The sequence below is a fragment of the Salmo salar genome, chromosome 22 (assembly GCF_965601325.2).
Source record: "Salmo salar chromosome 22, fSalSal1, whole genome shotgun sequence".
NCBI lineage: Eukaryota > Metazoa > Chordata > Actinopteri > Salmoniformes > Salmonidae > Salmo > Salmo salar.
Window position 1 is genome coordinate 55,680,700 of NC_138312.1, and position 13,386 is coordinate 55,694,085.

At 40.8% G+C, this 13,386-nt stretch overlaps 1 protein-coding gene across 1 annotated transcript in view; it reads left to right on the top strand.

Annotated features, from left to right (window-relative positions):
- Positions 1 to 7,039, top strand: part of slc6a6b (solute carrier family 6 member 6b) — a 35,690-nt gene extending 28,651 nt beyond the window's left edge. Inside the window, 5 exon segments of the mRNA NM_001139800.1 lie at positions 406 to 543; positions 3,325 to 3,427; positions 3,824 to 3,924; positions 5,672 to 5,842; positions 6,662 to 7,039. Of these exon segments, the coding sequence (NP_001133272.1) occupies positions 406 to 543; positions 3,325 to 3,427; positions 3,824 to 3,924; positions 5,672 to 5,842; positions 6,662 to 6,820 (672 nt within the window). The 3' untranslated portion in view covers positions 6,821 to 7,039.
- The last annotated feature ends 6,347 nt before the right edge of the window (positions 7,040 to 13,386 follow it).

Sequence of the window (13,386 nt, forward strand, 5' to 3'; positions counted from 1 at the left end):
ACCACAGCTCAATGCTAGCATCCATAGACAGTCGTATCATTACCACAGCTAAATGCTAGCATCCATAGACAGTCATATCATTACTACAGCTAAATGCTAGCATCCATAGACAGTCGTATCATTACCACAGCTCAATGCTAGCATCCATAGACAGTCGTATCATTACTACAGCTCAATGCTAGCATCCATAGACAGTCGTATCATTACCACAGCTAAATGCTAGCATCCATAGCATCCATAGACAGTTATACCATGGGAATCAAACCCACGACCCTTGTCGATGCAAGAGACATGTTTTATGGACTGAGCCACACAGGACTACGTCCCTACAACAATGTTAGCCTATCAGGCCTACTGTATGCACCACTACTCTCATCTCTTGTCTCTGTGTCTTCCTGTCCCCAGTTTGTGGAAGTGGAAGGACAGATCACCTCCTTGGTGGATCTGTATCCCTCCTTCCTAAGGAAGGGTTACCGTCGGGAACTTTTTATAGCTACAGTGTGCTCCATAAGCTATCTTCTGGGACTTACCATGGTTACTAGGGTAAGTACTATCTTCTGGGAGTAAACTTGAACTTTTTACTCTGATATCATATGGCCCTAATGTTACTTAAATAAGTTCTAGTTAATGTACTTTCCTATGTAAGATACAGTATCACAAGTGTCCAGCCCAGTCCCGAACCTTAGCGACACCCCAATAAATATAAAATTATCTTACTAAAATTAAGCGACACCCTAATGAATATAATATTATCTTACTAAAATTAAGCGACACCCTAATGAATATAATATTATCTTACTAAAATTAAGCGACATCCTAATGAATATGATGTACAGTGCATTTGGAAAGTATTCACACCCCTTGACTTTTTCCACATTTTGTTACGTTACAGCCTTATTCTAAAATTGATTAAAAAAAAAAAAATCCTCAGCAATCCACACACAATACCCCATAATACAAAGTGAAAACATGTTTTTATACATTTTACAAATGTATAAAAAATAAAAAACAGAAATACCTTATTTACATAAGTATTCAGACCCTTTGCTATGAGACTTGAAATTGAGCTCAGGTGCATCCTGTTTCCATTGATCATCCTTGAGATGTCTCGACAACTTGATTGGAGTCTACCTGTAGTAAATTCAATTGATTGGACATGATTTGGAAAGGCACACACCTGTCTATATAAGGTCCCACAGTTGACAGTACAAAAACCAAGCCATGAGGTCGAAGGAATTGTCCGTAGAGCTCCGAGACAGGATTGTGTTGAGGCACAGATCTGGGGAAGGGTACCAAAATATTTCTGCAGCATTGAAGGTCCCCAAGAATACATTGGCCTCCTGGTACCATCCCTCCCCAGTCCTTAACGATTACAAGCATACCCATAACATGATGCAGCCACCACTATGCTTGAAAATATGAAGAATGGTACTCAGTGATGTGCTGTGTTGGATTTACCCCAAACATAAAGTTATTTTCTTTGCCACATATTTTGCAGTATTACTTTAGTGCCTTATTGCAAACAAGATCAATTCGTTTGGTTTTGTGGAGTAACTACAATGTTGTTGATCCATCCTCAGTTAACTCATGTCACAGCCAATGAACTATAACTGTTTTAAAGTCACCATTGGCCTCATGGTGAAATCCCTGAGCGGTTTCCTTCCTGTCTCGCAGCTGAGTTAGGAAGGATGCCTGTATCATTGTAGTGACTGGGTATATTGATACACCATCCAAAGTGTAATAAATAACTTCACCATGCTCAAAGGGATATTCAAAGTCTGTTTTTTTTTCTTTTTCCAATCTACCAACAGGTATCCTTTTTTGCGATGCGTTGGAAAACTGGTCTTTGTGGTTGAATCTGTGTTAGAAATTAACAGCTCGACTGAGGGACCTTACAGATAAATGTTAGGGGTACAGAGATGAGGTAGTCATTAAAAAAGCATGTTAAACACAATAATTTGCACACAGAGTGAGCCCATGCAACTTATTATGTGACTTGTTAAGCACATTTTTTACTCCTGAACTTATTTAGGCTTGCCATAAGAGAGTGGTTGAATACTTATTGACTCAAGACATTTCATCTGTTCATTTTTAATGAATTAGTACACATTTTGAAAAACATAATTTCACTTTGACATTATGGGGTATTGTGTGTAGGCCAGTGACAAAAATATATAAATGTAATCAATTTTAAATGAAGGTTGTAATACAACAGAATGTGGAAAAAAGTCAAGGGAAGTGAATACTTTCTGAAGGCAATGTAGACAATATAGCTTCACCTTATGGCAGTGGTTCCCACCGCACTTGAATAGAAAATGGTCTTGTGGAGCTTTTAAACCTCAAATTCCCCCAGAAACAAGAGTCCCATACATTCAGTTCCACTTTCTATTTTCCTATCTTCTCATGCCAGTACCTCACAATAGCACCACTCCAAATATTCTGGTGTGGCCTGAGCTTCCCAGTAGTCTACTGTATGGTCTATTTAGAGAAATATTTGGCTCACACATACACCTCGCTCTCTTTTATCTCCACTCTGAGAAACCCTACTGAACTGTCAGTCACTTTCTGGGAAGCTCATCTCAAACCAGGGCATCATGAGCTGTAAAAAGTTATTGCTAGCTAGCTATACTTGGAGATACTGTGCGGTGTCCCTGCCTCTCAGCCTCATAATGTAGAAAGAAGCATGGGATGACCCTCAGAAAGACCAAACCCACCACAGTCCCTACTCCCTAATCCTACCCCACTAAGCCCCCTAGACAGCCAGGGAGTCAGGGACTTACTGCTTTATGTAATTTCGACCACAGTAGCCTGTTCTTTTTCCATGACATCACAATCTCATGTTGCCTCTGACTGAGTGCTCTGTTGAGAGTTGGAACTCGGGACGGCTCAAGGTTCCGTTGGGCTATTGTGTCGGAACATGTCTGCATCACAAATGGTACCCTATTCCTTATTATATAAAGTGCACTTCTTTATCCAGGGCCCATAGGGCTATGGTAAAAAGTACTGCACTATGTAGGGAACAAGGTGCTATTTGGAATGCGAACGGTTATTCTCCCACCACTACACTCTTAGAAAAATTAGGTGCTATGTAGAACCTAAAATGGTTCTTCAGCTGTCCACATAGGAGAAACCTTTTGAAGAACCCGTTTTGGTTCCAGGGAGAACCCTTTTGTGTTCAATGTGGAACCCTTTACACTGTAGGGTTCTCCTATGGGGACAGCCGAAGAACCCTTTTGGAACCCTTTTTTGTTGTTGTAAATCTATGCATTGAATCCTACATTCACACATGAGCCAAGCACTAAATCCTGTTCCTCTCTCCCACAGGGTGGCATGTATGTATTTCAACTCTTTGACTACTATGCAGCCAGCGGTGTGTGCCTTTTGTGGGTTGCATTCTTTGAATGTATTGCTGTAGCCTGGGTTTATGGTACGTCTACTAATATAATGCTCTGTCTGTGTATGTCTGTATAGGAGCTGTGGTCCTTAAATGTCCTCGGGCTCCGTCAGTGAAATACATTCACAACTACTCCAGCTGTATAGAGATGTTACAGTTCTGTCTCAATTTATTGTTGCATTATATCGCCGGACACCGTCAAAAATACATCTAGACCTAGACAGGCTGTGTCCCAGTATAAAGAGAAACATGAGATAGAATACTGTCTACATCACAAATGGTACCCTATAGTCCCTATAGTGGACGTCTTTTTGACCACAGCCTTACTATAGGCCCTGGTCTAAAAGTAGTGCACTATAAAAGGAATATAGGGTACCATTTATATCAATCTGACAAAATGCTCTATTTTTTTTTCTCTCCTCCTATCAGGCGTTGATAATTTCTATGATGCGATTGAAGACATGATTGGCTACAGACCAAATCCCTGGATGAAATGGAGCTGGTCTTTAATCACACCTCTTCTTTGTGTGGTGAGTCTATGTTCATTCATATTGACTTTCGTATCAAATGGTACCTTTGCTGTATTTTATTCTATATAATGTAACCTATGGGCCCTAGTCAAAAATAAGTGCACTACATATGGAATAGGGTGCCATTTGGGATGCAGGCCCTACAGTAAAGGACAGAGATATGAGGAGGGATGCAGACCCTACAGTAAAGGACAGAGATATGAGGAGGGATGCAGACCCTACAGTAAAGGACAGAGATATGAGGAGGGATGCAGACCCTACAGTAAAGGACAGAGATATGAGGAGGGATGCAGACCCTACAGTAAAGGACAGAGATATGAGGAGGGATGCAGACCCTACAGTAAAGGACAGAGATATGAGGAGGGATGCAGACCCTACAGTAAAGGACAGAAAGTGATATATCTGTACACATCTGTCATCCCTTCTTCCCCCCACTCAAACATTATACTACTACAACAGCAGTGTGTGTGTTTGCGTTTGCGTGTCCGTCCGTCCATCCTCTGGATTTGCTGTGAAAATCCACAATTGACTCAGTAAGTTCAACAATGCTGAACCCAAGATGGAATGGCCATCTGCCTGGTAAAAGAGAGGAGAGAGAGAGAGAGGAGAGAGGAGAGATAGAGACAGACAGACAGACAGACAGACAGACAGACAGACAGACAGACAGACAGACAGACAGACAGACAGACAGACAGACAGACAGACAGACAGACAGACAGACAGACAGACAGACAGACAGACAGACAGACAGACAGACAGACAGACAGACAGACAGACAGACAGACAGACAGATAGATAGATGTTAAAGGGTAACCGTTGGCCCTGCCTCCCTGGAGGTTAAAGGGTAACCGTTGGTCCTGCCTCCCTGGAGGTTAAAGGGTAACCGTTGGCCCTGCCTCCCTGGAGGTTAAAGGGTAACCGTTGGCCCTGCCTCCCTGGAGGTTAAAGGGTAACCGTTGGCCCTGCCTCCCTGGTAGTTAAAGGGTAACCGTTGGCCCTGCATCCCTGGAGGTTAAAGGGTAACTGTTGGCCCTGCCTCCCTGGTAGTTAAAGGGTAACCGTTGGCCCTGCCTCCCTGGAGGTTAAAGGGTAACCGTTGGCCCTGCCTCCCTGGAGGTTAAAGGGTAACCGTTGGCCCGGCGTCCCATGCTGTGTGTGCTTGCTGGATTAAAACTGTTGAGGCATTTGGGAAATGTGGTGCTTGGCTCCGTCCGTAGGCTAATCCTGTTTAATCTTGTTGAATCTCCTGTGTCTTAACGGCCAGGAAACATAGTGCTATTTGTTCTCTTGAGACGGACTAAGGAGAGATTAAGGAGATCTCAAGGAGAATGAGAGGGACTAAGGAGAGTTTGAGGAGACTATGTCTTAGTGGATGTCAATTACTACCAGCTCTGATATTATTATAATTTTAGATATGGCTGTAACGCTATTATCAATTACGTCAATAATTGTTTTCATTTGAATTTGTTTTCCAAAATGTTCATGAAACAATAGTTGTTTGTCTGAATGAATTGAAAGACTCAGTTTGCATCATTTTTTAAAAAAGCATCAAGCATCAAGTATTGTATTACTGAGAACAAGGACGTTTTCAGGTAGATCCCTTGTTTTGAAACCGATAGTTAGCTAGTGCAAGCTGGCACTGCAAATGTACAAGAACGCCAAACCGTTTCCTCATTGTCAGACATTGGAGAATGTGAGTTAGCATTAATACATTTACCCTCCATTGGTGTTTTCTCTCTGCCTCCAGGGTTGCTTTGTCTTCTCCTTGGTCAAATACAAACCTTTGACTTACAACAAGGTTTACGAGTACCCCGACTGGTCCATCGGTGTGGGCTGGACTCTGGCCCTGGCTTCTATGATCTGTATTCCTATGGTGGTGGTCATCAAGATCATCCAGTCCGATGGACCACTCATAGAGGTTAGTACACAACTCTTATAACCCTAGCCCCCAAGACCCTTGGTTCTAGACACTACATCCTAAGCCCTAGCCCCCAAGCCCCTCGTTTCTAGACACTACATCCTAAGCCCTAGCCCCAAGCCCCTTGGTTCTAGACACTACATTCTAAGCCCTAGCCCCCAAGCCCCTTGGTTCTAGACCCTACACCCTAAGCCCTAGCCACTACCCCTAAGTTCTAGACCCTACACCCTAAGCCCTAGCCCCTACCCCTAGGTTCTAGACCCTACACCCTAAGCCCTAGCCCCTACCCCTAGGTTCTAGACCCTAAGCCCTAGCTCCTACCCCTAGGTTCTAGACCCTACAACCTAAGCCCTAGCCCCTACCCCTAGGTTCTAGACCCTACACCCTAAGCCCTAGCCCCTACCCCTACGTTCTAGACCCTAAGCCCTAGCCCCTACCCCTAGGTTCTAGATCCTAAGCCCTAGCTCCTACCCCTAGGTTCTAGACCCTACACCCTAAGCCCTAGCCCCTACCCCTAGGTTCTAGACCCTACCCTCTAAGCCCTAGCCCCTACCCCTAGGTTCTAGACCCTACACCCTAGCTCCTACCCCAAGGGACTTCATGTAGTTCAGAAGCTTCATCTTGACCTCTGAGCTCTGACTGATATACTGGACCTCCCAACAAAGTTGTGATTAAGCCAGTAGAAGTTGGTGAGTCTAGAGGTCATTTTTCAAGTTGATCCATCTGTAACAGGTACACTTGCCGTCATATAATCATACTTGTACAGTATATTGGTATTTAGTGGAATTAAACAGATCTCTTCTTTTTGTCTCCACCCAGAGGATCAAGGCTGTGGCAGCTCCGCTGGGAGGTGCTAGCTCCCGTCCAGTCGACCACCGTCCCAAGGGCATGTCTGCCGAGCTGGCCTACCCCCTGGACCCTAACGGGAACAACGGCCTGATCAAGCCCACCCACACTATTGTAGAAACTATGATGTGAGCGCTCTCTGTGAGAGGAACGAATTGAAGAAGAAAAAAAAAATGACCCGCTTTCTATGTTATTATACTATATTATCACTAAACTAGTTATAGGACCAGGTTTACATTGCTATGTATCTGCACTAGGAGTCTTCTTTTTGTTTTGTTTTCTACAGAGGAAGTTACATTATTGGTTTCCTGTCTATGTTTTTAATATTTTTTATTAAACTATTGTTATTAATATTACTGTTATTACGATTAATGTAGTTAGAAGGAAATGTAGATTTCCAAGCCACTTGGAGCAAGCAGAATCAGTACATGGTCCATTTTACTTCTTCTTTCCTGTAGAACTATAAGCGGTCGTCTCTATTTTAGGAATCTTTTTTTTTTTTAAAGAGAGAAGAAAATACATAATACAAAAGAAAGGGTCGTATAAAACCGTAAGAACTAAATGTGTGTCATGTTTTGAGCAGTAACATTTGACTATGTCATGTTTGTATCTAGATCAACCTAGCCCCTCTCTCTTCTCAGCTTAACTAATGTCTATAGTACGATAATATCGTGGAGGTGGTGCCCCTTGTATACAGTGAGATTAGTGCAGTGTGTTTGTCGTCGATGTTTGTTGTAAAATTACAACTGAACCTGAACGTACCTCCACTACTAGGCTGCGTTCAGGGTCCAGAGCATCTCATCTACAGTTGCTAAAAAGTTAGGGTTTTTAAAATCCTGCACCGGTCTCCAATACTTGTTTTTGACGCAACTATTTGCTAGAAGGTACTTGAGCGCCTTGCAGCAATTGTTCTGTCTGTATAAATAACACTGCAGTACAACCTAGCTTTTTAGTGCCGGCAACTGTACCTGGCTCTGACTGTGGAGGTACAAACCTGTCCTCCTTGTACAGTGTCTAGTGTACATACATACAGTCAGCACAACTCCATTTTAAACTAGACTATACTATGCTGGTGAAGGACACTACTGCTACATGCCATCCATCCCAGTGCATACAGTAGCTACATCATACGTGTTTAAAGTCTGTGATGAATTATTTGCACTAAGTAATGAAGGGAGTTTTTTCCTTTATTCTTAGTGTTTTAGTCTGTTGTTGTATCTCGCTGGCTATAGATAGAGGACATTACATAGTGGCAAGTAAATAAGAAGCACAACATCACACTATATAATGCATATAGCATCTATTTAGTCTGTGTCTCTAATGGATTGACAGGAGCCTAAAGGACCTGCCATAATAACTTTACGCATTAATGTAAACTCCCCATACAGTAAATATTGATCATAAATCGTAAATATTGATCAAGGAACCATTCAAAATACAAGCAGACTGCTTCTCAATCATCAGATCTTTCTATTGAATTTCTGCAGGCTAGGTCAGTGTACATTCTGATGTAATGATAATACATATGGTAATTGATTAATATACTAACTTATACTATCCACTTCCTCCAGCCTTTTCACACTCCCTATCTATCAGTCGTCATATCTTAGTTTAGTTTTAAATATTATATTATTACAGCTTTTCAAAGAGGCAGAAACAATTCAAACAAAAGCCTGTTGGGATTTGAAGCGTTATGATTCACAATGCAAAGATATTCTTCTTAGAATGGAATGTTGAAATGTGAAACCCCATGTAGTGAAACTGAAGCTTCGCTTAATTCTATTGATTCTATTACATAAAAATAAAAAAATCTATTTTTTTTCTGGGGGTATAAAATCAGAACGTTTAGTTTATTGTACTTTGATTGTTTTTCAATCACGTTTTTGCCTTTTTGTATTCAAAATGTAAAATGACCAGCCCGTCTCCAGTTACTAATACTTCCTGAGGATGAATCGTCATTTAACAACTTACTGTTAATCAACAAAACTGCAATTTGTAATGTGCAATACTTCGTAGAAAGATAAGTATTTTTTCACTCTGTTTTTCAAATAGGTGGTACTTTTAACTTTATAGAGAGAAATTTAAAAAAAAAACTTGCTTAAACAATGCGAGAGACAAAATTACAACAATTTCAGGGGCCAATGAAAACCTACCACAAAATCTTATGCCATAATATCAACAAAGAAACAACGTTCAATGCAGTAGTATCGCTTTCTGTCATAACACACAGAATTTGATTCATCTTTATCAAAAATATTAAACATTTTAAAATATCTGAAGTTGCAATGAAAAGTTATCCTGCCATTTTATAATGACTATCTGAATTGGCATGTGAGGTATAGGTGAAATGATGCTGCCGCCAAACATAGGCCTGTCTATCTACCATAGTGCTGTTTGTTTGTACAGAAGATGTATTATGTCGCACAGAAATGAACCGCTAGTAGTTAGCTAGCTAGGCACCTGTAACAAACCGCTAGTTGTTAGCTAGCTAGGTACCTCTAACAAACCGCTAGTAGTTTTCTAGCTAGATACCTGTAACAAACTGCTAGTAGTTTTCTAGCTAGATACCTGTAACAAACCGCTAGTAGTTAGCTAGCTAGGTACCTCTAACAATCCGCTAGTAGTTTTCTAGCTAGATACCTGTAACAAACCGCTAGTAGTTAGCTAGCTAGATACCTGTAAAAAAACAAATGCTAGTAGTTAGCGAGCTAGGTACCTTACAGGTGTTGTATCAAAGAAGCTTACTGAAAAACCAAATGAGAATACATTATTACAGTGAAGATATTGACACCCAGTCCCATCGCTGGAGATTGGAGAAGTCTCTGACTGTATTCTAAATGGCACCCTATTCCCTACATAGTGAACTACTTTTGACATAGGTCTCTGGTCAAAAGTAGTACACAATATAGGGAATAGGGTGCCATTTGGATCGTATCCTCCATTTCCATTGAGATTAGCTGTCTATAATCAGACAGGCTACTGATCCCTACAGATAGAAAACATAATGTTAAAGTTATTTAACTCTCCTGCCTCATACATTACATGTCATTACATACCAGCCCATCCTTTTTAAGAATGTACAAGGGGAAATGTTTTTAATCCATGAAGAAGAAACATTTTTCAAATACAATTTGAAATATTTTATTTTTTATTTCTATGGCGCTAAATAACCTGTAAAGCAAAAATGTGTGTTTAAAACAGGGTTTTACTGAGAAAAACATTAAACCTTTTTATTTCTTAATAAAAAAAAAAACATTTTTGGAAAAAAGCTTTTTGCTTTTCTCATGTGTAGTGTCCTTTAGTGAGTCTATAGACCACAGAATAAAGCAGGGATCTTGCACTTTAGTCACTCGACATTCATGTCCCCAATAATAATAATTGATTGGATTTATAGAGCGCTTTACATAGTAAGGGGGAAGCTCACCTCATCCACCACTAATGTGTAACCATGGCAGCCATTTTGAAAAATAAATCCCACCACACAACAGCTCAACAGAGGTCAGGAAGACCCATTGCTGGGAGTATGGACCCAGTGCTCCCTCCCAAACCCCCACACTAGGGGGCTAAAGCAGCTACACCACAGGCTTATCCAGGGCAGTTTAGCCTCTTGTCCCCTATGACCCCACAACAATGTTGTTTCCAAGGCAGTCTATTTCAATTCTGCACTTAAGCTGTATAGTTAGTAGCACACATTCAACATCGTGATGTAGTGTCACAAGAGGGTTGATGCATATTTAAAAGGGTCTTTTGAATAAAGGTAAATCCCATTGAAATATACCTCTATATCATCAAATTGACTGTAACCATGAAAATGAAGGATGCCTATAAATTTGTTAGCTTGAAGTTTAAAATTGACCTCTCCCACATTTTATATAAAGATACATACAATTTGGTAGGCCATAACTGTCATACTAGAGCAGAGGGTATGGTAAAATAGGAATGGCAGAAGTGATTAGCTAGTTAATTTCCAACCATGAAACAAAATCATGGTTACAAACTAAATCTTCATTTGGATAAATGTTACATATTTGTTACACAATAGTGTATCTGCTGAAATACTAAATGGTATTTCAGAATGACTGGGAAGATGAAACCAAGAAAAATACATCTTCCCATTACTTTAATGCCACCTTAGTCCATTATCATAATTCATAAACACATCAGGTATGCAAGCCACACATTACTTTTGAAATTGAACACTAAGCCTAATGCTTTGTATCTGTCTTGGAATAAGCATGGAGGCATCAGGGAGGCCTTGGAGAAAATCCATTGCCTACTCCCAGATCATGTTTGTGCTGTCTTGTCAACCCCTATGGTCCCGACTCACCATACGCGTTAACAAAAAACACAAACAGATCGGGGACCATGCTAGAGAAACCATTCCTCAACAATCAGATTACAATACAGCAGCACCACATCTTCTGCCTTTGATCCTGCCTATGCTGTGGTGAACATCCAATGGACTTGATGGTGAACATCCAATGGACTTGATGGTGAACAGCCAACGGACTTGATGGGTTGACTATAGCTTCTAACAGCTTCTCTCTCCCACGTACCTTATAAAGACCAAACTGATTTACGTGGAGATATATGACATCTATATGTACTACTGTTCTTCATACCATTGCTTTGTGCAGTTATTTACTGGTTTTTACATTTGTAGTGATGAAAAAAAAGCATATTTTTAGTAAGTGTCCTTCGCTTTGATAGGTGACATTCGTAATTTGACAACTTTGTGAGGGGAAAATAAAAATATGTTAAAAAAATTGTATTGTTAATCATTTATTTGATATATACTGTATATACAGTATATAAAAAAACACAGAAATACCTTCTTTACATAAGTATTCAAACCCTTTGCTATGAGAATCGAAATTGAGCTCAGGTTCATCCTGTTTCCATTGACCATCCTTGAAATGTCTCGACAACTTGATTGGAGTCCACCTGTGGTAAATTCAATTGATTGGACATGATTTGGAAAGCCACATACCTGTCTATATAAGGTCCCACAATTGACAGTGCATGTCAGAGAAAAAAACCAAGCCATGAGGTTGAAGGAGCTCTGTGGAGATGAGAGGACCTTCACAAAGGACAACCATCTCTGCAGCACTCCACCAATCAGGCCTTTATGGTAGAGTGGCCAGACAGAAGCCACTTTTCAGTAAAAGGCCCATGGCAGCCCACTTGGAGTTTGCCAAAAGAAACAAGAGACCAAAAGAAATAAGATACTCGCAGGTTGGATGAAACCAAGATTGAACTCTTTGGCCTGAATGCCAAGCATCATATCTGGAGGAAACCTGGCACCATCCGGTGAAGCATGGTGGTGGCAGCATCATGCTGTGAAGATGTTTTACAGCGGCAGGGACTGGAAGATGAACGGAGCAAAGTACAGAGAGATCCTTGATGAAAACCTGCCCCAGAGCACTTAGGACCTCGAACTGGGGTGAAGGTTCACCTTCCAACAGGACAACGACTCTAAGCACACAGCCAAGACAACGCAGGAGTGGCTTCTTGAAGCCAAAGTCTGGACTTAAACCTGATCAAACATCTCTGGAGAGACCTGAAAATAGCTGCGCAGCGACGCTCCCCATCCAACCTGACAGAACTTGAGAGGATCTGCAGAGAAGAATGGGAGAAACTCCCCAAATACAGGTGTGCCAAGCTTGTAGCGTCATACCAAAAAAGACTCAAGGCTGTAATCGCTGCCAAAGGTGCTTCAACAAAGTACTGAGTAAAGGGTCTAAATACTTATGTAAATGTTATATTTCAGGTTTTATTTATTTATACATTTGTTTTTGCTTTGTCATTATGGGGTATTGTGTGTAGATTGATGAGGGAAAAAAACAATTTAATCAATTTTAAAGTAAGGCTGTAACGTAACAAAATGTGGAAAAAGTCAAGTGGTCTGAATACTTTCCAAATGCACTATACAATTGGCTTGAATTCTGTTTCAGCCAATCAGCATCCAGGACCCAAACTACCCGGTTTATAATAGTCTTTCATGTAAGAGAAGCCTGATGATCTTACACATTGACACAACTGTATTAACACACGGAGACAAAAGTTGATCAAACTCCTTTACCCATGTACACCATGAACGACCAACTTTACTGACATAAAAACCCTAGCCTCAAACACTCATATGAGATTCCATTTGCCATAATAGACCTTTTTTGGTTCAGTATGTTAAATACAGGTGATATTTCTTTAGCAGACTATGTGGGATGGGATGAACGCTGTTTATTTTGGCTGCCAGTGGATATGTATTGTAATAATAACAATAATAGCAATAATACCTTTTATTTGCGCCTTTCCAGATACCCAAGGACACTTACACAGTAACACATAACTGTCACGGTTGTCATAGGAAGGAGCAGACCAAAGTGCAGCGTGTGTGTCGTTCCACATTTTATTTTCACTGTGAAACTATGCAATACATACACAATAAACTGAACGAACAAAACAACAAACCGTGACGCAGAGTAGAAACACACTAACTCAAAACCAATCTCCCACAAACCCAGGTGGGAAAAACCCCTACTTAAGTATGATCTCCAATTAGAGACAACGAGGACCAGCTGCCTCTAATTGGAGATCATCCCAAACAAAACCCAACATAGAAATACAAGAACATAACTAGAACATAACAACATAGAAAAACTAAACTAGAAACCCCCCCCCCCGTCACGCCCTGACCT